Below are 26,234 nucleotides of genomic sequence, written 5' to 3'. Positions count from 1 at the left end.
CACTTAACATCAGCTCGTTTGAAGCTGATATCTAGTGCGGCAGAGGCTACGTGTTGGAGGGGATGCAGGCAAGAGAGTGACACAATACATTTCTGGTGGCCCTGCCCCAAGTTAACAATATATTGGTTGGAGGTCCTCGGTCATATTCGGGTAGTCATTGGGGACCCGTTGAGGCTGAACCCAGCAGTAATTATCCTTGGGTTCTGAACTCCAGAAACTGCTTGCATGACCAAAGGAGACTGGTGACTTTTAATGAGCATGCTATTTGTAGCTAAACAACTGATAGCGCTGGAATGGAAGTCCCTGAATACACCCATAATACAGGCCTGGCAGGAATGCATTGGGCATTGCTAGCTTTGGAGAAGCTGACACAGTCACTCCTCGATATGGATCACAAATTCGAATCTGACAAATGGATGGCGCTTGGGTGTCCTAAATCCTTGTGATTTCTACACCTGGTCCCCTGAGGGCAAAGGTTGTGCAACCTTTAACTTGCCTTATAACTTGTGTATGAGGATTTAAGGCTGTAAGATTAATGAAGTGTGTTTTACCTCCTTAAGTAATTGTATGTTCGTGGGGGCGGGGTAGTCGGAGGGGCAGAATTTCCTTTTTCAAACTGGCTGAGGATTACTGTGCAACTTGTTGAAATTTTACAGTGTGTGTGGGGTCCTTCTCTTGTTTGTAAGTTTGAAACATAAACCCAATAAAATTTAGATGGGTAAAAAACAACCCTTGCAAAGTGACCACTGGCAGGCCATGCCGCCTACCAACATGGCCTCACGGATTATTTACCCCAGCTCCCTGGTATGTGCCTTAACAAATTAAATGTGTGCAACATAGTGTCCTCCATGCATAGGTCCCATGTACACATGACACATTTTTGCTGTTTATTCAGCGGTGACCAGAGCAGCAGCGGTTGGAGCTTGCTAAACCACAGCGGAGGTAGTAGGGGAGGTGCACAGTAGCATGCCTGGTTTCTTCAAAGGCAGAAGAAAATAACAATGTACCTCCATTGCAGTTCATGAGAAAATATGGAAAGTGGTTCAAGTAGTCCCAGAGCAGCCATACAACATTAGTCTTCAATTGTGACAACAGGAGTCTTTTGCCTCTGGTGTACTGGTGGCCACCTTACTATTTGGTCTATAGTGAATACTAGTTACACCATTAAACAGAGTGTCAGCCCCTTCATTCAAGACCATAAAAGTTCTCATGAAACACACCCTATGCCCTGGCGCTGTGACCCCGGCCTCACAGGAACGTCTAGCTGCTCTTGACTCTCAAAACTCAGCAAAACACAGAATAAGAGGTAAGCCAGTGCTATTGATTTAAAAATACATATATTACATTTACTCACAACCAAATATTAAACATACAATTGCAAATATCCCCATTAAAACAATTAGAATATGACAAATATTAAAGCCGATATCAAAATACATAGCATTCTGAGTTTAGACTTGCAATTAATTAGCCCTGCACCACAACCTACAGGCTTACTCACTGTACAACACAGACCCAAAGACTGAACACTCTTTTTCTGTCAAATATCAAATAACATATGCATGTATATGGTATTTCTACAATGTGAACCTATCCAAAAGGCAGTGGAGCACTGTACATGGTCAAAGTAAAGCATAATGTGAATGAGTAAGAGGTGAGGACGCTTGGTTGTGAGTGGGTAATGCACTTTGATGCAGTGTTCTTTAAATATGTTAGTCTTCAACACTTTCTTCAGTTGGAGCAGTGTTGGGGTAATCCTGATGGATAAGGTGATGCTGTTGCACATTCTGGGTGCAGAGATGGAACAGGACCACTGTCTTGTTTTTTCTTACTTACATTTCTTAGTCTGATAGTGTCTTGGTTTGATGGTAGTGGCCAGAAGAGTTCCATAGAACAGAACCCATGTAGAATATCATCTAGTAATCACCCCAACTAATGACAAAATAGCGGCACCTTGGAATCATGAAAAATGACAAAACTAAATTTGAGGTCAATTGGTGATTTGTAATTCCCATTTGGGATTTCTTGAACCCGTCAGCAACAAGCTCTAAAATACTGCACATGAGAGGCTCATTCTGTTAAGGATGTCTCATGCCCCATTAGACCAATTTAGATGTTTTTTTTGGTGTTTTGCTCCTGACGGTGCTCTCCAGGGGCCGTATTACAATAAGTGTCCCGCGGACGCAATGGCCCTTTGCACCCGCTTTGCACACCTCCAGGACACTTGGGTATTATAGAAAGGGGACTCAGATGCTCGTGCGTCCCTTTCTATAATACCGATGGTGCTAGTGCACTTTAAGTGTGGAGAGTGGAGAGAGTATGTGGTCTCACGGCTAGACCGCCGACTTTGGAGCTGGAAAACCAGGGTTCATGCCTCGAGGTCGACTCCACATCCTGTGATTCTGGGCAAATCACTTAATCTCCCTGAGCCTACCAAAAAAATGAATGTGTCCTTGTGTAACGTAACTGGTGCTCATGTAAAGCGCTCCAATACCTTCGGGTCGAGTTCGCGATTTATAAATCTTAAAAAAAAAAAAAAAAGCGCCAGCGTTGCCTTCAGAGGGTGCTCCCTCTTTTGCATAGGGGTGTGCCCTATGCAAATCAGGGAATTAATTTTACTCTGCCCCCACGCCATATTACAGATGTGGACGCAGAGTCAAAGCAGTCCCCAGGAGGCGCAATGACAGTGCGCCATTTAAAAGGTGGTGCACTCTCAGTGCGCCTCCTGAGAGCAGCCCTCTGCAGGGAGTAAATGGGGTCCCATGGACCCCCCAGACATGCCCTTGCAGTTGGGTGCAGTCACTGACTGCACCCGCCTGCAAGGGGATCTCTATTACCCTGGACAAGTGCAGGCGGGTGCCGCCTGCCTTGTGAAAACACGGAGCAGCTGCTCCGTGTTTTCAAAAGTATGCTCTGCCCCGAGGGCAGCACAAGTTCGCAGCTGCACTGATGGCAGCGCATACATCATAATAGGGCGCATTGTGATTTTTGTGCCCTGCGCACCTTTTAAAAGGTGCGCCGAGTGCAAGCAATCACAATGCATAAAACGGCCCCAGGTATTATGAATGACCTTGTACATCTCATCTTATGTGATCATTTCTTGCGTTATTAGAAACCCTGGCCCTACTGTTTCATTTATTGCAGCAACTGCTGGCTCTAAGTTCCTAAACCAGCTGTGGTAGTGTAGTGAGGACGGGGTTTTATGTGCACGCATTGCTATGTTAGCATAAGTGTTTTAGAGGCTAAACGCCATCTTGCCACTTTGCTGCTTTTGCACACGACACTACAGGTAGCTGTTATTACAAGTAAAACTACTTGCTTGCTTTTTCTTCACATGAGAACGGTCTGTTGTTCACATCCCTAGACGTGCACCGCGACCTTAGTCTGACCACTGTGTGCAGAAGCCATCAAGGTCAAATAACAATGTATGCTGTTGAATTCAGGTTGATCGGCCCACGCTCTAGACACTACACGTACACAGCTGCAAATATCTGAAACTCGGGTGCCTTTAATATTGCATTTGCATTCATGAAATCATCAGATATTCCATTTCAGCGGGAATATTTGCACATCATGTTGGAAATTACATAAACTCAACCCCTCATTAAACAAAAACCTCAACTAGACCAAGAGGAGCTATCAAATTACTGACCAATCACCAACCTGAAATATCTGAGTATAGATGGAAAGATCTCTGATGATGCTTTCCTCTGGGCTAGCAGCAGATCATCCTTGAAGCAGCAATGAAACAGCTGGTCATCAATGATGCACTAAAGCACTGCCAGAAGAAAACCATCACTGCTCCTTCTCCCTGACCTACCAGCAGCATTTGATACCATTAATTACCAGGCCCTCCTCAACATCCTAACACAGTAGGTGGGAATTCTAATTAGGGCATCTCTTTTCATGAGTGCCTTGACAGCACACGACTCAGTTTCAAAGTGTCATTGTTCAATGACATCCATTGGTTGAAAATATGACTTTCCCTAATACAATGTAGTATGTCCACCATCTACTTGAAACTGAGCTCTACCAAAATGATTGTCATACTCATCTATTGAGATCACTTAGCTACGCCTCTCCAAGCAGCTCTCAGAAATACCCTTAACTTTGGATTTTAGTAATTGCTTGGATTTTAGTGATTGTTTGCTCATTTGCCAAATAGATGGCATTCTACAAGTCAGTTAGCCTTTAAGGACCATGTGTGTAGGATGCCCCAAACAGAATCGTTCTGAGTCTCCTCTGGAATATCAAGCTCTACTTCCCATTATCCAACTTCCAGCCACTCTCTAGGCAACAGTCGCTAAGGTCCAGGGCAGAACATATGAAAATACTGATCGCAAAACGTGACCGAAAATCGTACACTGTCTCTTTCCCATCAGTCTGTAATTTGTTAATGCGAGCTGTGTACTACTAGGTTACATCCCGAAATGTTGCAGGAGTTTGCAGAATGACTTCCCTGATGTATATATTAAATAGGAAGGTTGCTTTTTGCAACCCCTTGACATTGGTTACAAACACAGTGATTATGGCTTGTAAGGTACAGCAGATCACCATCCATGTGTTTGCATTCCCAGTCACGAACCTTTTTTTAAGTAGCCTGTGTTACATAAAGGCTGTCATGAAAAAAATGGTTTTCTGTTTGGGTCCTCTGGACCACTGCTGTCCCCAAGCTTACCCAACACAATCCCAATATGGGAACTGGTAACTTTTCAATGGTTTGCAATTTCAATTGAAGTAGTTAAGCATTAATACAGAGCATTATGAATTCAATAAATCAATAGATTTGTAGAGCGCTACTTGTCACTCATGAGGATATCCAGGCACTGGCAGGGTCCAGTTGATTAGCCCAGTCTTCAGGGACTTTCGGAACTCTGGAAGAGATGGGGAGGACCGTAGATGAAAGGGCAGACCATTACTTGTCTTTGCTGCTAGGTAGAAGGAGCAACCTCTGAATCTGCTACTTCAGATGTGGGGGGTGAGGGTTAGAGAAAGGGACTTGGAGGTGTCTGGTGGGTTGATGGAAGTTCAGGTGGTGGTTCAAGTAGGCGGGTCTGCAGTTGTGCAGGGCCTTGTATGCATGGGTCAGGAGCTTGAACTGACATTGTTTCTGTACAGGGAATGAAGGGGTTCCCTGAGGTAGGGGGTGATGTGGGTTCATCTAGGGATATCCAGGACGAGTCTGGCTGCAGGATTCTGTATGGTCTGTAGTCATCGGAGGGGGTGAACTGCGATCCCTCCTTAGAGACTGTTGCCGTAATTGAGTCGGCTGGAGATGAGGGCCTGGGTGATGGTGCACCTTGAGCTTTGGGGTAGCCATTTGAATATCTTATTAAGCATGCCAAGAATGAAGAAGCAGGAGGAGGAGAAGCAGTTGACCTGAGTCATCATGGTTAGCTTGTTGTCCAGAATGATGCCTAGGTTCCTATTGTGGTTAGTGGGGGTAGGAGTAGGTCCAAGTTCTGAGGGTCACCAGGATGCAACAAATAGGGAGCTTTTGCTTCTGAGAATCAGTACCTCTGTCTTGTCCATGCTGAACTTCATGCAGTTATCCTTCATCCATTTGGCGTCGTCTGTCATGCAGTTGTGTAAGTTGGTCATGGTGTTGGTGGTGTCTTTGGAGAGGGAGAGGATGAGTTGTGTGTCGTCGGCATAGGATAAGATGTTGAGTCTGTTGGTTTTGGCGATGCTGGTCAGAGGTGCCATAAAAGTGTTGTAGAGGGTATCCTGAGCGAGTATCCGTGGGGCACTCCACAGATGGTTTCCTTGGATTTAGAGCTGAAGGGGAAGGTAGAGTTTTTGCGTGAGTAGAGAGGTGATCCTTGGATGCCTATGTCGTGGAGCCTTGTGATTAGTGTGTGGTGGGAGACTGTATCGAAAACTGCTGAGAGGTGTAGGAGGATCAGAGCTGCAGTCGCTCCTTGGTCAAGTAGGGCTCTGATGTCGTCGGTAGTTGCGATGAGGGCTGTCATGGTGCTGTGGTTGCTGCGGAATCCGGATTGGAAGGAGTTGAGTAGAAGGTTTTGTTCCACATGTGAGTTGAGTTGTTAGTTGATGGCTTGCTCTAATACTTTGGCGGGGAACCGGAGAAGGGAGATTGGTCGGTAGTTGAGTTTGCTGAGGTCTGCCAATGGTTTCTTTAGTAGGGTGTTTATTTCTGCATGTTTCCAGTCCTCGGGGAAGGTGGCGGTAGCAATTGAGGTGTTGAACAAGGTGGGGAGTATGTAACTGATTCTGTCTTCTCCTAGGTTGAAGATGAGTGCTGGCATGGGTCGGATGGGGCCCCTCAGACGACCGAGTTCATGATTGAGGCAGTGTCCTGTGGGGGGAGCTGGCTCCATTCAGTTAGTTGGATGTCTGTGGTGGTAGCGGAGTTGTTGAGTTGTTTGAAGAAATCGCTGGCCTTGGGCTGGGATTTAAAGTTTCTGTAGATGTTCGTGATCTTCTCATGGAAGAAGTTTGCAAGCTTGTCGAAGAGTTTCTGTGAGGGGGTAACGTTGTTTGATGCAGCTGAGGGGTTAGAGAATTCTTTGAGGATCTTGAAGTGTTCTGTGCTGTTATTGGAGCTTGATTCAATGTGTGAGGCTAAGGCCTTTTTCTTAAATTCTCTCAACTGTCTGGGGTAGATGTTAAGGGCTGTCTTTTTGTCGGTCAATTCCTTGCTAGTGCACTATCTCCTCTCAAGTTGTTTATAGTGTCGCTTAGCAGATCGGAGGTCTTCAGTGTAACAGCTCACCTGCTTGGTGGACCTTCTGTGGGTGTTGTTGCCAATATGAGCCATGTTGTAGGCGCAGTTGGTGATCCAATTGTTGAAGTTTCTGACGTTCTGGTCTAGGTTGTTGGAGGAGATAGGGTGGGTTGTTTGAGAGCGTTGGGCCATGTATCGTTTGAGACTTTGCTCAGCTGTGGTGAGGGGTATTGGGCAGACTGGGGGTGGAAGTCCTTGATCTGGTGATGTTGAAGTGGACAATGTAGTGGTGAGTTCTGTGGTGTGGCTTTACCTGATGCAGTCGCTGGAGGTGAAGATGGGGTCTAGCATGTGCCTTGCGGTGTGCATGGGGTCATGGACTAGTTGGGGGAGTCCGATGTTGTTCATCCTGTTGAGGAGGTTGGTAGTGTTGATGTCAATGTGGTCGTTGAAATGGAAAATCAGATCTCTGAGGAAAATGTATTTGCTGTAGTCTATGGGGGGGGGGGGGGATGATGTTGGCGATATAGTTGCACAAGGCTCGAAGTGGCCATGGAGTACGGTAGGCGAGGGTGCCCCTGATGGTGATTTAGCTGTCTGTTGGAATCAGAAGTTAAGGTTTTCCATGGCTGTGTTCATGCTGTAATTTATGGTGGTATATTTGATGGATTCCTTGTGTATAATCCCTCCTCCAGGCTTGTTGATGTGGTCGTGCTGGGTGATCTTTTATCCTTCTGATACTGCAGTGGCAATGTTTGGCACAGAAGTGAGGTTGAGCCAGATCTCAGTGAGGAAGAGGAAGTCAGGTGCAAGGTTAGAGATAAGATCCCAAATCTCTGTGGTGTGTTTGCATAGTGAGCATGGGTTGAGAAGATTGAATGCAAGTTGGTGTTTTTGTTCAGGTGATGTCTGTGGTGTGTTCAGGGTGGGGCTGATTGGTGGGCTGGTGTGTGTGTTGCGGCAGGTGAAGTGGCAGTGGGTGCAGGTGAAAGGTCCTACTGTGGAGTGTGGGTCGGCACGGTGGCAGTGTTTGTTGTGATGTCCAGGTTCAATGGTGTAGAACTCTGCTATAGTGTATCTTCGGGGCGGGAGGGCCAGGGGTCGTGGCACTGGGCGTGGTCCAGGTGCAGATGGGTGATGCAGCCTGCATTAAGTAGGTCCTGGAGTGGGTGGGGCTTCTGTTGACTGGAAGAATGGTAAGTTGCAAATCCCAGGTGGGAAAATCCAGGCAGCGGCGGTGTCACTGGATCCAGCTGGAACAAGCAGGAGCTGGAGGCAAGTGCCAGGCTAGGTGTCCAGGTGCCTAATGATGCCGTTGCGCTGCAGCCTGCATTAAGTAGGTCCTGGGGTGAGTGGGGCATCTTTTGGCGGGAAGAACTGTGAGTGGGAAAACCTGGGTGGGAAAACCCAGGCAGTGGTGGTGTCACTGGATCAAGATGAAACAATCAGGAACTGAAGGCCAAAGGTAAGTGGCAGGTTGGGTGTCCAGGAGGCTAGGTGTATAGGAGGCAACACCTCTTTAATATCTCTTCCTAATAGTGATACAGAATCAGAAAATTGTTTTAGTACATAGGAAAAAAGCCATTTTGTGGTCAAAAGCCCTGTGATTTTCTGAATTGCAGGGTTTGTGACCACAGAATAGCTGTGTTTATCTGCCCCTTAGTTCCTAATTTTTTGTCTCTCTAGGGCCAGCCTATCGGTCTGTCTACCTGCCTGCTCGTCAGCTAGACCAAGCCTACATTCCAACCTCTCTCTTTTCTGCATGCCTGCCTACCTTAACTTATATTTTATGTTGTTTTCCCTGTCTCAGTGCCTAGCTCTCTGCTCACAGCTGCTTCTCTGCCTACCTAAGTGCTTAAAAATCTTTCATCATACCTGGCTACAAACAATCTATGGTTTCCATGTACGTGTCTAATGTTGAAGCATGTGTGATGTGAACCATTTGGGGTAGTCCATGCCATTGGTATAAATGTGCCTCATGTTAATACTATATTTCAGGTGAACATGATGACACCGACAGCCTCCTTGAAGGTTCCAGCGGACAAGAAGGCATCAGTGCAAGTACAGAGAGTATTTTTGGTGACGTTTCATCCTCCAGTGGATTGATTTCCAGTGCAGCTTCAAGGAAAAGGTAATGCCATTTTATGTGACTATGAATGTATGACCCACCCCCTTCACACGTCACTGCCATTGAAGCTTATTTGAGGTTTTGCATTCTGGAGAGGCAGATTCCTAAATGGTGATTGATACGTAGATTTGTAGGGGCTACTCGAAAACGAAAACAGCCCAATTTACTCACTACTTTCTACTGCAAAACCACTGCACTTGAAATGGAATTAAAAATGGCAAAATTATAGACAACAAATGTGTAAGCTTCGAAAGAAAAGGCCATACAAACACATCAGCCCTCAAAACCCTAATTAAGTCCTTGCCCACAGACATGATGGGCCTGGAGTGAGAGCAATGGTTTAGCCCAGTAATAGAGTCGGTGCTAAGTAAGGCTGGATGGGCTTGAAGATGTTCAACAGGCCTCTCCCTTCATATGCAGATCTTTACACTGTCTTTATTGTGGAAGTATGTATTTGTGAGTCAATGTCTTCACTCAGAAAGATTGTGTGTATCTCTTTCATGTGAACTCTTGTCACAGCATGTGCTTTTTGTCAGCTGAGCCCTAGACGCTGTTGTTATCCTTTTTTTTTTTTTTTTTTTTTTTTTATGTTTGAAAGCTTTATTAGAGAAAAATAAGTATTACAATAAGGTGACATCAGCCAATATGAGAACAAAGGTATGAGATGGGACAAAGAAAGTAGAAGCAGCCAATATCACAATGAAAAACAAAGCATTTTAAATGATGGGGGGGGAAGGAGGGGGGGGGAAGGGAGGAGAGAAGAAAACAAAAACATGGTATTGATCGTAGAGGATGGGTAAGCAATAATAGGAAATACAGTCAATGGCAATCAAAAAGTACAGTAAAAGACCATCATATGAGTAATTGCATGAATGAAAAAGAAGTATGAAGAAGGTCAATATAAAGCTAAATAATAACAATATTGAGACTGAAAAATATCATGAAAAACTGCAGGCAAGAGTACATGAGTTCAGGGGGGCTTGAAATTATCTGAAGATAGTGGAGAGTAACACTTTTTGGCGGATTGATCAAGGTATAGAGTAAGAGGTAGCCAGTAAAATTCAACATTTCGGGAGGGTTTACAGGAGGAAGCAAAAGCAACATCAAGTCTGTGTGAGTGACATACAAGATTCCACCAACAATTGAGAGACAATTTGTTCAGAGATTTCCAATTAGAGACAATATGTTGTAATGCCAGAGCCAGCATAAGGTCAAAAAGACCGCGAGAATGTGGGGGGAGGTCTAAATCCTCTGAAAGGCTACCAAGAAATACTAAAGAAGGAGAAAATTGAATAGAGAGGTTGAAAATGCGAGAAAGGCGAGAGAATAGCTGAGACCAGAAAATACGAGTTGAAGGACAGAAGAAGAAGAGGTGGAAAAGATCCGCAGAAGGGGCATTACAGGTCCAACAGTTAGATACAGCATCAGGTTGAAAGCGGGAGATAGAGAGAGGAGAAAGGTATAGTCTGTGGTAAAAGAAAAATAGGGATTGAGTGAGAGAAGCAGTACGGGAAATCTTCAAGGATCGAGCCCATATTTTGTCCCAGAGAGAAGTCGGCCATGAAGAAAGTAAGTCTGTCTCCCAGGACAATTCTAATTTTGATTTGAGACGATCTGGATTGGGGGCTAAAAAGTACCGGTAAATGATGGAAGCTTTAGGAGTTGTAGAAAGGACAGTGAGTAGAGAGGAAGATGAGGTAGGTAGGTCTTCAGAGGGGAGAGAGTAATAACGATCTAGAATGGTTTCCATAAGGATAGGGAATTTCTTTGCAAAAGAAGGAGGGCAGTGGAATTGAGACCGAAATGCAGGAAATGAGCAAGGGGATGACCCATCAAAAAGATGACGTATCCAAATGATACCTTTCGCTCTCCATGAGGGCCATGCAATAGGTCGATTGTTAATTAATAAAAGTGAATTGTACCATATAGGCAATAGTAGGAAGGATTCCTGCGTTACTGAGGAAGGTGAAACTAAAGGGCGCAGAAGAGAAGAAGTATGCTTGAGTAAAAGGGGATTAAGGCATGGGGCTTTAGAGGTAAAACGAATTACTTCTTGGAAAGAGTACGGAAGCAGTAGTTCCTGTTCAACAGAAAGCCAGAGGGGAGAAAAAGGGGAGGGTTCCTGAGATAACCAGCGGGAAGCCTGTCGAAGGGAAAAGGACTTATGATAGAGGCGAAAGTCTGGAAAGTTGGTACCACCATTAAGTTTAGATTTACGTAGGTTGGAAAGCGATATGCGTGCTTTTTTCTGCTTCCAAAGAAATTTGGACAAAGTAGAATCAATGCGACGGAAATAGGAGTTTGGGATACGAAGTGGGAGCATGGATAATAAGTAGATCAAAATAGGGGCAATCATCATTCTGATGGAGTCAAGACGGCCCCACCAGGAAAGAAATAGTGGATTCCAAGAGGTGAGTAATGAGTCTATCCTAGATATGACTGCATTCATGTTGAGTTGAATGGAGGAGGATATAGAGCTAGAAAAAAGAACGCCGAGATATTTAATTTTTGTAGAATTCCAAGCAAAGCCAGTAGCCGTGAAAAAGTGGGGGAGACAAAGTTTGGTTAAAGGAAGAATCTCTGTTTTGTCCGAGTTTATTTTGTAACCGGAGACCAAGGAGAATTTCTGAAATTCGTTTAGTAATGCGGGGACTGAGGTAGGCGGGTCAGAAATAAATAAAAGAATATCGTCAGCATATGCAGACAATTTAAGATGACGTTTACCGTACGGGAAGCCAGAGATGGATGGATTACTGCGTATGGAGGTAAGGAAAGGTTCAAGCGCTAAAATAAATAAAAGAGGTGATAAGGGACAGCCCTGACGAACACCACGTTGAAGTGTGAATGGGGAAGTGAGTTGACCATTAACGAGAACAGACGCTTTGGGCATAGAATATATCAAAGAAATATAAGATATGAATTTAGGGTTAAAGCCGTGCCATTTTAAGGAGGCCAGAAGAAAAGACCAGTCAACCCGGTCGAAGGCTTTCTCAGCATCTACTGAAATGGCTGCAAGGGGAATCGATAGTGAAGGGGCTTTACTTAAAACATTAAGAAAGAGTCTAGAATTATCCGAGGTCAAGCGGCCCTTAACAAAGCCGCATTGTTCTTTCCCTATAAGATGTGGTAGGAGCGGGTCAAGGCGAAGAGCTAATAGTTTCGCAAAAATTTTATAGTCAACATTAACTAGAGATATAGGTCGATAATTTTTACAGAACTTAGGGTCTCTACCATCTTTAGGGATAAGGCATATGGTAGCGTCCTGAAAAGAGCCTTGGGCTGATCCAGTAGAACAAAAAGACTGAAATAGAGATAGAAGGTGGGGTAAAAGAAGGTCTGAGAAATGTAGGTAGAATTCAACTGGGAAGCCGTCCGGTCCTGGGGTTTTCCCCTTAGTGAGGGAGGATAGAGCAGAGGACAGTTCCGAAATCGTAAGGTCAGAATCAACAGCCGAAATATTAAGGTGGGAAGTATCTGGTTGAGGTATGTTGTCAAAGTAGGATTGAATAAGCTCTGGGGTGGGAGGGTTTTCCGGAGTATATAAAGTTTCATAAAAAGAGTGGAATTGTTCCAAAATTTCTGCATTGGTATGAAGAAGTACATTAGAGGGGGAATAAATAGAATCAATATTAGTACGTTCTTTACGAGATTTTAAATAATTAGCTAACAGTTTACCTGATTTATTTCTACCTCCATAAAATCGCGCGCTGCTCCGGAGAAGAAAAGAGGAGGCAGAGTCTGTGGTAAGTTTGTTAAAGGCAATCTTAGCCTTAAGCAATTCAGGAGACATAATCTTATCAGAGGAAGTATAGAATTGATGTTCCAGAGATTTAATATGTGCAAGGGTGACTTTACGCTTTTGAAGGAATTTTTTCTTTTTTTTAGAGACAAAATCAATAATAAAACCTCGGGCTGTGGCCTTGAAGGAATCCCAAAGAGTATGAGGTGGGGTATCAGGCGTAGAGTTAAGATGAAAAAATTCAGAAGCAAAAGCACGAAAAGAGGAGGAAAAAAGAGGATCAGTAAGAAGAGAGGGGTTGAAGCGCCAGCGAGAAGATTTAGGAGTAGGAGGAAGAAGGTCAAAAACAGTAATAATAGGAGCATGGTCAGAGATAACAATCGGTTCAATAGAGGAAGAAATAAGGTGTTGAGAAAGAGATGAAGAGAGAAAGATATAGTCTAGGCGGGAGAAGGAAGCATGAGGAGGAGAGAAGAAGGAAAAATCCATAACTTCTGGGTGAGTGAGTCTCCATGAGTCTACCAAATGAGTTTGGGTGATAGTGTCAAGGAATTGTTTATGAGGTTTATGAGGAAAAAAACGAACAGAGGATCTTCGGTCTAAAAATGGGTCAATGATCTGGTTACAGTCTCCACCCAATAGAAAAGCATCATCTTTACGCTGAATACATTTTGCTGTAATGGAGGGCCAAAAAGAGGAGTCAAACATGTGGGACCGTAAACATTGAGTATCGTAAGTGGGATATTGTTAATTAGTAGTTTAGCTAAGACCCAGCGTCCCTCGTCATCCTTTTCTTCTAGAACTACTTTACACTGGAGACGCTTATGAATCAAAATGGCTACTCCATTCTTTTTTTGGGAAGCAGAAGAAAATAAAACAGTTCCAACCCATAATCGCTTTAGCTTTAAAGATTCGATGTCAGATAGGTGAGTTTCTTGGATAAGGACGATATCTGTATTGTAAGAGGAAAGGTGGGAGAGTACTCTTTGCCTTTTGATAGGGTGATTAAATCCTTTCACATTCCATGAAACAACTTTGAAGGTGAAAGCTTACTAAACTGATCTAAATCAAGATTTGCAAAAACATACTGTACATGTAATAATAATTCAAACTGTATAGAAGTATTAACCATAAAACTCTTCAAAAAGGAAGAAGGAAGAACAGGTAGAAAAGGGAGAAGAAAAAGGAAAAGGGAGGAGGGGAGGGATGGGAAAAGGGAAGGGAGACCAGTGGGGAAGGAAGAAGGAAGAGAAGAGAGAATGCATAGAAGACAGTACAAATCCAGAAGGATGACTGCGTTAAACATACCTGAAAGAGAAAAAATACACATGGGGAAGGTGGGGAGGTGATGATGCTTTACAAGACGTACGGACCAGGATCAGGAGGAGAACCACATCGAGACCGCACAAAAGGAACATGGAATGGGACAAGGTGTTGAGAGGGGTATCCGATACATATCCGTCTGGGGAGGAAAAAAGGGAAAAATGGTAACATACATAACATGTAGACGTAAAAATAGAAGTCCAGAGAGTAGAAAAAGAAAATAGAGGGATATATAGGAGATGCTAGAAACAGATAAAGGAGAGAAGAGATACGAAAAGAGAGTGTAAGAACTGAGATGAGAAGTAAGGAGAATACACGAAGTCAAAGACAAGCCATTAGGAAGACAAACAAGTTAAACAATAAAAGTCCAATTTCAGCCACTGGTCGAAGCAGAAGAGGAGGCGTCCATCCCTTCTCCACTGTGTAGAAGAAGAAAGTTCCTTAATTCTCCAGGTTCCTGAAATGACCAAGTCTTTTCTCGATAGGTGACTCTGAGAGTACAAGGATGAAACAAGCCATATCTTGCTCCCAAGGCGCGCAGAGAGGGACGCATAGCCAGAAATTCTTTACGTCTGGAGGCGGTGACATTAGAGACATCTTGAGATAGATATACTCGTTGACCTTGCCAAGACACTTGTTTTTTACTCCTCGCGGCTGAGAGAATCAATAAAAGATCTGTGTATTTCAGAAATAAAATAATGACTCCACGAGGTTTTGAGGAGGAGCCCGTTCTGGCACCTAGTCTATGGGCTCTTTGTATACTAATGGAGGTGGAAGGTGGTAGGTCCAGAAGTTTCGACAAGAAAGTGGTGAAGAAAGTTACTGGATTATCCCCCTCAAGATTTTCCGGCAAATTGTAAATACGGAGGTTATTCCTCCTATTTCGATTTTCCAAATCCTCTGTATGCTTTTGGAGTGAGAGGACCGTTTTTTCTAAAGAGTCTATACGTTGTGTGTTGGACTGAACTTCAGGAAGGTGCTGTTCAACAGTAGAGAGACGGGCATCCATATTTTCCCATTTATCTTTTAAAAGCTGCATATCTGTACTCGTCTTTTCAATAAATGGGCGCAGCGCACGCAATTCCTCTAGAATTTGGTCAATAGAAGAATGAGAAGGATTGTCTTCTGGCGTAGGAGAATTTTGCTTGAGGCGCTTGCCCGCCGGAGCGGGTGGGGAAGACTTACTGGTGTTAGTATGAGCCAATGATGATTTTGGAGTCGTCATTTTCGCAGATACAGTGGCTCTATTTGTACCAGATGAAGATGCACCTGAAGTACTCCTCGATGGTATGAAGACAAATTTAGGTTTGCGTAAGTTGACCATAGAAAGGAATGAACGTGCGACAATATAGTCTCAATTCCCTGTGAGAAGACTAAAGGTGCATGTGAAATGTTCCAGAAATATCTCCAAAGAGAGGGAGAAGCACCCAGACGTAACTCAGTGGGAAAGGCGACAGAGAATTAGAGTATGCTAAATAACGAGTACAAAAAGGGGAGAATGGCTAAAATGGAAGCACAGGAAGGAGCATCCTGAAGTAGCTGAGGCGCAGGAGAAACGGGCAAAAAGTCTCAGAGAACGTTGTTATCATAGCGCCATGAGGAGGAAATTTAGGATAAAAAGTATTTCAGAGCAGTGAGCATGTTAGGGCGGGAAACATCCAGTTGTCAGGGGTGAAGCGCCGTAAAACTGCGTATTTGGACGTTTCCTCTAATGTGGAGGAGGAGAGAAAAAACGCAGTAAAGGTGTCTTGCACAATATATATAAATCTCACCCCTGACGTGAAGTCGGTGTCTGAAAGTTCATTGGTGTCCAGTGGCACGTCGTGTAGTGACAGCTCCTATCAGCAGAGGCTCCGATGCTCGAAAGAACTTCAAAATGGCGGCTCCGTGAGGGGCAGGGAATTCATCACGGAGAGGGGCGAAAACGGCTCCACAAGCGATGAAAAGCTGCTCCGCCGATTTCGCTAGTGTTCCGCCAACCAAATCCGGCAACGGTGCTCAGTAGCGGTCCCGTTTACATCGGGAAAAAACGCCGTGAGGTGGTCGATGCGGCGGAGCTCCGTACCTAGCCGGCCATCTTGCGCGGCATCCAAGCCACGCCCCGTTGTTATCCTTTTTAAAACCCCACTTTTGCAGTTACAAATGCTTCCATTGTATCCGGCTGTAACACGTGGAATTTTAGACATTCAGCAGAAAACAAGTGGCATTCTACTGATTAAACTGAAGTACAAACTAAATGCAAGAGACACCATTAGTACCTAGAGCTGCACCAAGAAAGAATCAACTGGAATCAACTTTATTTTTTCCAAACCAGTTCACTAGATGCATTAAAGCATATATGCCAGTGTCTGCTTACAATATAAACCATCTATAACAGGATAACTGGACATTCCGCAAAGGCTGGCTCCTACAGCTAGGCAAGCAACGCTTTAGCTCACATTCTTTTCTTCACAAGTTTGACTGTCCCTTAAAACCTTCTGCATTTATCACCAGTATTACATGAAAATGAATAATAACTTAATTTAAGGAGTGAAATATTTTTTGCAACAAAATTATAGCTTGGAACCCTGCTTCTGTCCACTTTGGAATTTTGGAAACTTTTAATGTTGTTTTCTTTAATGATTATTAGTTTGTATTACCCACTACTTTACTTAGGTGTCACGGACTTCAGCAGTTTATTTCATTTTTTTTGCTTTAGTTTTCCATCTTCAGGGTTTCCTGTCCACCTTTTTACTTTCTGCTCCTGAATCCGCCTTGCACATTGAAGCATGGTATAGTTAGTACATTGCTCAGACGATTTCAAGTGGCTTACCATATTGTAGTTTATTTTTCAACAATTGAGAAAACACTATCTACAAGAATTTTACCATTTACAATTAGAAATATTTAGTTTTTGCAGCTTTCGATACCACCATGGAAGCTTTCTCTTTTCAGGCAGTTCTCCTTTTCCCTTAGTAGCATATTAAAATATAGTTGAATATTGTCAGTATTGGACCAGAAAAGATGCCCATGCAATAAATGAGATAATTGAAAGGTTAACGTATGGTAATTATTAGGGAAAGGTTCATGGACTTGGGAGGTATTGTCTGAGCATTACCCTTCCAAAGTAGCAAGACATGTTCACTCCTCATGCAGTGAATTACTGATACTTAACTGCCTCTTGAGAGATAGGTATTCCTACACTTTAAACCTATCCCATAGCCCTAACGGCTGTGGCAGCTGTGAGTTCCGTTTGGATGGCCAACATATGGTAAATCCCCCCGGTAAGGCGTGCCAGTTAGACTTAAGGAACAAGCAATGCCTACTACTAAACTGTCGTTCCCTGCCCAAACATAAAACGGAGATAGCAGACTTAAATTCACAACTGCAGCCCGACGCACTTTTTCTAACTGAAACATGGCTGACAGAAGCCTCAGCCCCCGATATATCAGATGCAGTGCTCCACAGTCACGCCATACTATGACTTGACCGACCCCTCTTTAGGGGGGGGAGGACTGGTGATTATTTTTAAACGCAATCTGCACTGCCAACTGAAGCTGATAGACATCACTAACTCAGAGGCAGCTTTCTTCCGCTTAACCCTAAACAGTCTGGTCATGTTAAAAGGGAATCTAATTTATCGCCCTCCAGGGGGCGCTGCGGCTTTTGTTAAAAGCTTAGTAGATACAATTTCGGATTATGCAGTTCGATATGCAAATTTAGTAGTGCTAGGGGATCTCAATATACACATAGACAATAAAAACTGCTCAACCACAAAAAATCTAATGGAAGACTTGAGAGTGCTACAACTCTCCCGATTTGTCAACGCCCCCACACATGCACTGGGCCACATCATGGACCTTATTTTTACTAACTCCCACTCTTTAGCTGTGGCAGAGCCCAACCCAGTAGGGTGGTGGGACCACTACCTGATCCCTTTGGGATACCAGAGCCTCCTCAGCAAGTGGTACCGTCTCTGAAACACAGTATGCGTAAATGGGCATGGACCACCCCCACCTCTTTTACTAGGGTCCTAAATTCCAACAGACCAACTCTCAAAGCCTGTGCATCATCGGCCAATACTCAGATCAAGGGGTGAATCAATCATGCCCTAGACACCCTAGCACCACTCAAGTCAGCCACCAGCAAGCGGACCAAACCGACTGCACAGTGGTTTTCGAAGGCACTCCAGGAAACAAAGAGATCCTGCATAAGGTTTGTGGCGCAAAGAGTACAATGAACTTCATAAATTCATGTACCTTGCAGCCTTAAAGACATATCACAAAGATCTTAGGCAAGCCTGTGCAAATTACTATGCCCTTCAAATTGAATATTCAGAAAATTTAACCAGGGAACTCTTTCAAATAATAAAGTCTCTAACCTCCGTGGAACACACGGCAGCCACAATTCCTCCTTCTCCAGACAGTTGTGACCAGATTGCACTATCCTTTTTAAAAAAGGTCAACAACATCTACATCTCCTTTCCTGAGGGTGGTAGGACCTTTAAAATGTCTATGTCTGTTACCAACCACAGAGGTCTATACGCTACAGAAATGTATATCTCAGATTGGTCCCTTGTATTATTAGACTCTTTTTTACTTTTTGTTTGCTCTCTATTGTTTATTGTTTATGAAAAATGCTCAATAAAATACTCCTGAAATAAAAAAATATCTATTTCTAACTGTGTGCTACATGATGCCCTGGGTAAGCTTCTTAATCTAAAACCTATCTCAGAGTCTGACACGTGTGGCTTAATGCTTAAAGTTAAATCTGGATCTCCTTTAGGTCCCGCATCTTCATCGATTCTGGAACAGGGCAGAGTTGCAATTGCACCAGTGTTAAAGAAGCTGCTCGAATTGTCGTTTCGCTCTGGCATAGTCCCGAAAGAGTGGAAACACACCATGGTTATTCCTCTACTTAAAAAGCCAAACCTAGATCCACTACTGCCTGAGAACTTAAGACCCATCTCACTTCTACCCTACTTTGCTAAAACCGCGTAGAAATTTGTCAATCAGCAATTAATGCAGTCTGGCTTTAGAGCATCCTTTAGCACTGAATCGGCGCTATTTCTTGCGTCAGACTCAATCCGCAACATCACTGATGAAGGTCAAACGGTGGTTCTAGTCATGCTTGACCTGAACGCCGCATTTGATACGATCTCCCATGGTTTTCTACATGACAGATTATATCACGCAGGGGCAAGTGGCACTGCACTAGGCTGGCTGGCGAGTTTTCTGGAGGATCGCACATTTCAAGTTACTCTTCAACCCTATGCCTTGACCACCCAACAGCTGAAACAAAGCGTGCCTCAGGGTGCAGCTTTGAGCCCGACCCTTTTCAACCTATATAATCGACCCTTGACAGACCTTTTGGACAAACATGGGGTACAGACGGTGTCATATGCAGATGACATGCAGCTGATCCACATCTTCGCTCAGGACAATGGCCAAGTGGCAAAGGACTTTAAGCTCTGCCTAGAGAACATGGCAAACTGGATGGAACATAGCTGTCTCAGACTAAACGCTAATAAAACGGATATCTTAGTGATAGGGAAACAACCTTCCATCTAGTCCACGAGTTGGTGGCCTAGCACGTTAGGATCATCACCCTATCCGAAACACAAAGTCAAAACTCTCGGAGGTTGGTTTGACTTCACATCATCCTTCTACGACCAAATCTCTGTCCTCACAGGCACTTGTTTGTGGATTTAAAAAATGCTCCAAATAATTCTAGCACTCATCCCAGACACTGCCAGAAAGACAGCACGTTAGGCTCTGGGGACATCCAGGTTAGACTACTGTAATGTTCTCTATCTGGGGGCATCGAAAATGAACAAATACATGCTCCAACGGGTAAAAAAGGCAGCAGCCCGGATGCTCTTAAAGATCCCCAGATACGCAACCACGGGACAAGCCCTGTATACTCTCCATTGGCTCCCTATTCAGGAGAGGATCTCTTTTAAAGCCCTATGTTATGTCCACAAAATACTACAGGGCAAGGGCCCAAAATATCTTCGCCCTATGATACATTCCTTCCACCCTATGTGTTGTCTGAGATCTGCTGGAACTGGACTGGTTAACATCCCAAAATATAACATAATAAACTTTGGTGGCACCTTCTTCAGGTACCTGGCTGCTAAGCATTGGAACTCTTTACCTCTGCATCTTAGATTGGAGACATAAGAAGCAGCTTTCAGGAAACATCTTAAAATTTAGTTATTTAAAAATAAATCTCTCAACCTCTAGTTGTACTTCATTCAGTTTTTCCCTATGATCTTAGCCTTGAAGGAATTTAGTGCGGGGACACTCAGGAATGGAGTAACCATGCACTCTACAAGCTGCAATAATAATAAAATAATAATAATATTTGGTGATGTATAATTTAATCCAGCCCAATCCACTGTTAGCTAAACTTGACTTCCACTGACTTTAAATAGTCTGTTAATATGTTGTGGTCTCCTGTGTTGAACACTGCAGATAGGTCCAAGAGTAGCCAAATAAAAAGTCTTGCATGTCTACAAAGCCCACAGAGTTGTCTCAAACATTTAACTGACCACTCTCAGTAACATTCCTTGGTCTGAATAGATTTTATGTATCTAAGAGGTTTTGGAAATGGCCAAATAATACATCTTTCTGGTTCTTAAATAGGAAAAATCGGTTTTCCATGGCCCTGTAATTTACTTGTACAATGGTGTCAAGAGATGATAGCCTGGTGGCTGCACCTTTTAGTGGCCTCTACATCTGTCTTCTCCAATGGAGTCTGATAGATACTTAGATCCTTATTACAATGGCGGTTGGACCGCTGACCGCTATCGTAGCGGGCAGGAGACCACCAATCAACCGGCAGTCCAATCTCCCAATAAGGATAAGACCGCTGTGCTGGCGGTCGTAAAGTGCTTTTTTTACTGCGGCAGAAAAAGGGACGCAGAACAAGCGTCAGTGGAAAAAGCACTTTGTGCACATCCATGCACCATGTTGTGCCTGGCGCACGGTGCATGGATGTGCGTGGGGCACTACATGTGCCCCCATGGCCACTTTACAGAGGCGGATTGGGAAGGGGGGCTCTGCTTGGGAGCCCAAAGTCTGTTTCCATCTGCCTTTTCATAGCAGTGGAACCGCCATGAAAAGACAGTCAGAAAGGGACATTGTGATCCCTACGGCAGTACCTACGTAGATACCACCGCAATAGACAGGATACGATTCCAACCGCCACCCTGACGGGATCGTAGATCCTATCAGAAGGCAGCGGTCTGTCCCTTCGACCTCTGCGGTCCGACCTCCTGCATCCAAATGCAGCAGTCGGTCAGATGGCCTGTATGTCGGGTGGACCTCCACCGACAGCCTGTTTGTGGCAGTCCACCCAACATCATAATCGGGCCCTTGGTTTTCTTATAGTAATGGCTGAAATTAACCTCTCCGTACCCCAGCGCCATACCGCACATTAACTGCTGCCCACCACACACAATCATTGTGAAACTAGTTTACGAGGTAAATGCTCACCAATGCATCTTCTGTGGTCAGCAGGGCATGATTTGCAATCCCAGCAAGGTCAACTCAGCCATCTGTCCTTCCAAGGTCAGAAGACTGAGAAGCATTAGAATGGGGAATAAATACAATTTACCTACTAAAAGAGGTGGAGGGGAAGAAACACTTCATAACGAGATGTCAATATTATACCTGAAAGTACCACAGACTCCGACTTTGGGTTTGTCAATTTATTTTAAGGCCAAGGATAATAGTATACACATCGTAAAATTAGCATATATAGATATAGAAAAATCAATACAGAGCCGATTCTACGAATATAAGTAATTCAGCATAACAAGAATACAATTGTAAATTCAAGGATCAAGATACAACTCAGGATAGAAGCAGAGTCTAAATCTCTTTTCATTAGAAATAATACAAATCTGTCCCTACCCTATACTAAAAGGGAGATGCTATCTAATACCCTTCCATCTATTCGCAAAGGTGTCAGCACGTGTTGACTTCCTGAGAAGTACTCACGTCAAATGGGTTAAGGTGCTTAAGGCTAGGAGCTAGTTCTAATGTGCTCCTTTCTCTCCGAAAGCTAGCAGAAGTCTGAGGTCTCTGTCCCTGCGCATCATACAATATAGAATTCGATTTTCTGCTTCATCCTGGTAAAATTTCCATTGCATCTTTGCCTATGTGGGGAGGTTCACGCTCTGTTAATTAAAAGTTCTTTGTTCACCAAGTCGACCTTGGTTCCCAGACCAGCCAGACACGAAAGACATCCTCCCTTCTCGCTTCCAACTGTCTTCAAACAATTCCTTGTATGTTTTCCAATCTGAAAATAACGAGTTGGCATTCCGAAACCTGCAGTAGGATGAGAACACTGCTATTTCTTGAAAATAACATGCATTTAATTCTTTATTTCTCGAGAAGCCGAGGAGGTGCAAAAACAATTACAGTCTTGGGCCTATGAATTTGGGCAACTTAAACTAGATATGGCTACATTATGTGGTTATAAAACTGTCCTACTTTCTGTATATGCAAAAACAACAAGGAAGTGCCAATACTGATAATCCATTTAGTTTTTACTTTAATTAGTGCCTAGAACAAATCTACAGCAACCTTGAGCGATCTTTTGCTTAATTTTAATTTTATTTAACAAGTTGAGATTCCAAATTACTTCATTATTTGAAAAACATCAAACCAATATCTATAAAAACCAATCCCATTTTTTTTTTTCTATCACTACACCCATTCCAACAGTCTCACTTGCTACTTTTATGTTTCCTACTTTCATGTCACAATCAATCCACATTTATAACCCATACTAAACTACAGTCACACTCAGAAAAAAGCCTGGCCACAATATTTTTCGAATTCAAATGCCAGGAGTCAACACCAAACATCACCTACTACAAGCAATTATCTGTTATAATGCACAAATCACATCATTGTCAATTTACTCAATATAAATCGTAATATAAAACTGGCATATACATTAGCCCTAAGATTATCTGGTGAACAATACATAAGGTCGATGCGTTTCGAGCCCACTTGATATGGGGCTCTCTTCAGGACCAAGATAACTCTTAACGGGGGGAAAACCTCGTCAAAATTATGCTGGGAAGATAACAACTACCAACTCTCTATGTAGATTTGCAGATGTTGTCCAAATGGAAATAAATCCAATAATGCTGTATAGGACTGTACAACTTTCGTAGTTAAGCGGCGCAGATGCGGTGATTTTTTTTTTTAATGAAATCGTTCCGCAAAGCGTGTGGCTTACGATAACCTTTTTAGAGTTTGCTTCTGAAGCCTGTGTTCATTTCATCTTCGTGCATACGTCCTAAACCTTTTCCGAGTTCGAACTTCTATGCAGGCATGACGATACATACATATTTATACTATAACATTTCACTACAATGAATGTGTGAATGAGTCTACCGGATATATGTTAATGATCATAAAACACTGTAAACAATATGAATATGTGGAGGTGCGTATCAACCATGAGTAAAGTGCACCTATATAAAATAGAGTTGAAGTTGAAGTTGAAGGAATTTGTAGAGCGCTCTACCACCAAACGGTTTCTTGGCGCTGGGACAAAGCCACTTCATGGAGGCACAAGAAGGCACAAGGAGGGAACTAAGATGGATAGGCCAACGAAAAAAGATGAGTTTTAAGGGCTTTGCGAAAGGAAGGGTAAGTGGGGATAGATCTAATAGTTAGAGGAAGTGAGTTCCAGAATAGGGGGGCAAGAGTGGTGAATCTAGAGCCGCCAAATATTTTTCCCCGATAGCGAGGGGTGCTAAGGATGAATTGGGTAGAAGAACGGAGGGTTCTACTGGGAGTGTAGATAGTGATCTTTGATCTAATAAAAACTGGAGCTGTGCCGGCCAGAGACATAAATATCAGGCAGCCCATCTTGAAAAGGGATCGCTCCAAGATGGGGAGCCAGTGAAGGGTCTTCAAGAGAGGGGTCGTGTGATGAAATTTTGGAAGCCTATGAATAAGGCGGGCTGCCTGGTTCTGAATAAACTGCAGACGACTGTGCTCGTATGCAGGGATTCCGACGTACAGGCCGTTGCCGTAATCCAGGCGAGATAGAACCAAAGCCAAGATGATAAGCTGAAGGGCTTCCAATGAAAAGTAACGGGAGATTTTGCAGATTATTCTGAGGGATAAGAAGCAAGAGGAGACAACCGAGCTAATCTGAGGACGCATCGAGAGGTCATGACGGATTTTGATGCCCAGGGTTTTTACTGACATAGAGGCACAAGGGGCGGATCCAAAAGTGGAGGGCCAAAAGGCGGAAGTCCAGGGATTAGAGGGGCCGCCAGAGAGAACCAACTCAGTCTTCTCTGGATTTAATTTAAGTTGATTGAAGTTCATCCAATCATGGATGAACGTCAAGGTGGAGCGGAACTTGGAAATGGAGTCTGAGGAAGAGGAGAGATTAAAAATAAGTTGGAGGTCATCAGCATAGTTGAAAACCGTGACTTCCATTTCTTGTAGGGCTGCAATCAGAGGGTAGATGTAACGATTAAAGAGAAGAGGGGAAAGAGAAGATCCCTGATGCACCCCGCAGGAAACAGGACAGGCAGGGGCAGAAAAACTTTCTAGTTTGACAGCCTGGGAGCGGTCCGTCAGGAAGGAAGTGATCCAGGCCAAAGCTGAAAGCGCTCTATCACCTGGTACTTTTCTTGAATCTCGCTAACAATATTTTCTGCAATATGTGTTGTTATTTTCATTGTTGATGAAGAATGCATGCATGTCTCCTTCAAGCGCCAACAAATCACTTTTATAATCCAGTCTGAATGGTGCCCCGAAGCAGGCCAGGCAGCCTGAGCGCATGGGCTGTGGATCACACTGGTGTTCCAGATTCGATCAATTTAGATTCATTAGGGTCTTGCACATTGATGGAATGGTGGGTGCATTTTCTATCCCAGTAAAAATGTATGTGTTGCTTTTCACATTTCATCAAGGTTAAATTTTCATATGACTGTACCATTATAATAACGTAGAAATGTATTAATCAGTACAGATTTAGGGCTACCCAAGGATGCAGAAAAATGGTGATCTTAATTTTAAAAAAATGCTTTATTAAGATATTGATAGGTTTTCAGAAAACCTTCCGTGTAGGAGTTGCAATCTCTTCTGATATGTCATAATCCTGATCACAAAATACATGAGACAATTACAGACTTAATAGTAGTTGAGTTACCTCGCAGGTACAATATCTTCATTGATATTTTTTGAACTTGTTACATTTGCATAGCTCATGTACCTTTTGCCTATGTGCCTGTTTTCAATTATAAATGTACTCTTGTTTTCCACCAGATCAAAACTAGTACCGAAGATATTAGATGGAGAAGCAAGGATTCAAAATTATCAAGTAAGTTTAGCGCAAATTCACTTTTAAGTTCTCTCCTGATCGTCCATTCCTGTTGATTATACATATATAGCAAGGATCCACCCAAGAAGCCACAGTATGACTCTGAACTAAGTAAATGGAAATCAAAAATGTGGTGAGCTGCTTCTCATAAAAAAGAGGAACAAGGACAGAATTTTAAGCTGAACTGGTACCATGGAATCTGTTGTGGTTGGTGACATGAAAGAGAAGCAAAGAGACAAGTTAACGCTGACTGCTATAAGTTGGAGGTCTGCGACCAGTTCAGCAAAAGAAAGACTCAAAGAAGCCTGGGTCTGCAACCAGCATAGCAGAAGAGGGATTAGATTTGGTCTCTTGTTATTTTTCACATGCCCTGTTGAATATGGGTTTCTGCGCTTCAACTGAAGGACGTAGCAGACATCAGTACTTTTCAGTAGATGAACCTATTCCTGCAAGTCAGAACCCACTAGGTTGTCATAATAGACAATAGCGGTGACCGCTAGCCCAGGATAAGAAAGGACTGCAGCCACCTTAAGTTTGTGATGCTGTCCCATTTGTTAAATATATACGTTAGTTTGCTGGGCCATGTATGTCTCTAAATGTATTTTTGTAAAGCACAAATTTAGCTGGGTCAACAGACCACTGAACAGTGGGTGTATGCTAAGAGACATGAATCAAGATTGGTTACGGTTAGCAGGTTGCAGACACCTTCTGTTGTGCTAATTGAAGAGGTGGACCCTCAAATATTTTCTGAATTGCAGAATAGGAGCTGTTCTGAGGATGATGGATGTGTTGTTAGAAAGCCTGGGACAACCAGGAAAGTCCATTTCTTGACTTTTCTTTTCAGTTACCGTGATATCGCACGGGGAAAGAGTTTAGGGTGCAATGAAAATTCTGCTGACACGCATGTCTAACTTTCTTTAAAAGTGCAAAAAGAACAATTGATGGGCAGAATGCTGCACAAAGTCAAACATTCACCTCAGTACAGAGATCTGGGCCTAAATCCATTGTTT

The 26,234-nt window shown here is 43.4% G+C and overlaps 1 protein-coding gene across 2 annotated transcripts in view; it reads left to right on the top strand.

Moving 5' to 3' along the window:
* The window catches only part of FER1L6 (fer-1 like family member 6), a 974,281-nt gene that overhangs the window by 532,328 nt on the left and 415,719 nt on the right, over nucleotides 1-26,234 (top strand). For both annotated transcript variants that reach the window (XM_085604988.1, XM_085604987.1), the window contains exons 3-4: nucleotides 8,687-8,819; nucleotides 25,170-25,224. In XM_085604988.1, the coding sequence (XP_085461114.1) occupies nucleotides 8,687-8,819; nucleotides 25,170-25,224 (188 nt within the window). The remainder of the gene's footprint in view (nucleotides 1-8,686; nucleotides 8,820-25,169; nucleotides 25,225-26,234) is intronic.

Source organism: Triturus cristatus, chromosome 5_1, assembly GCF_964204655.1.
Source record: "Triturus cristatus chromosome 5_1, aTriCri1.1, whole genome shotgun sequence".
Classification (NCBI taxonomy): domain Eukaryota; kingdom Metazoa; phylum Chordata; class Amphibia; order Caudata; family Salamandridae; genus Triturus; species Triturus cristatus.
Note: the sequence above shows the minus strand (reverse complement) of the source record. Positions and strands in the feature narration are given on the sequence as shown.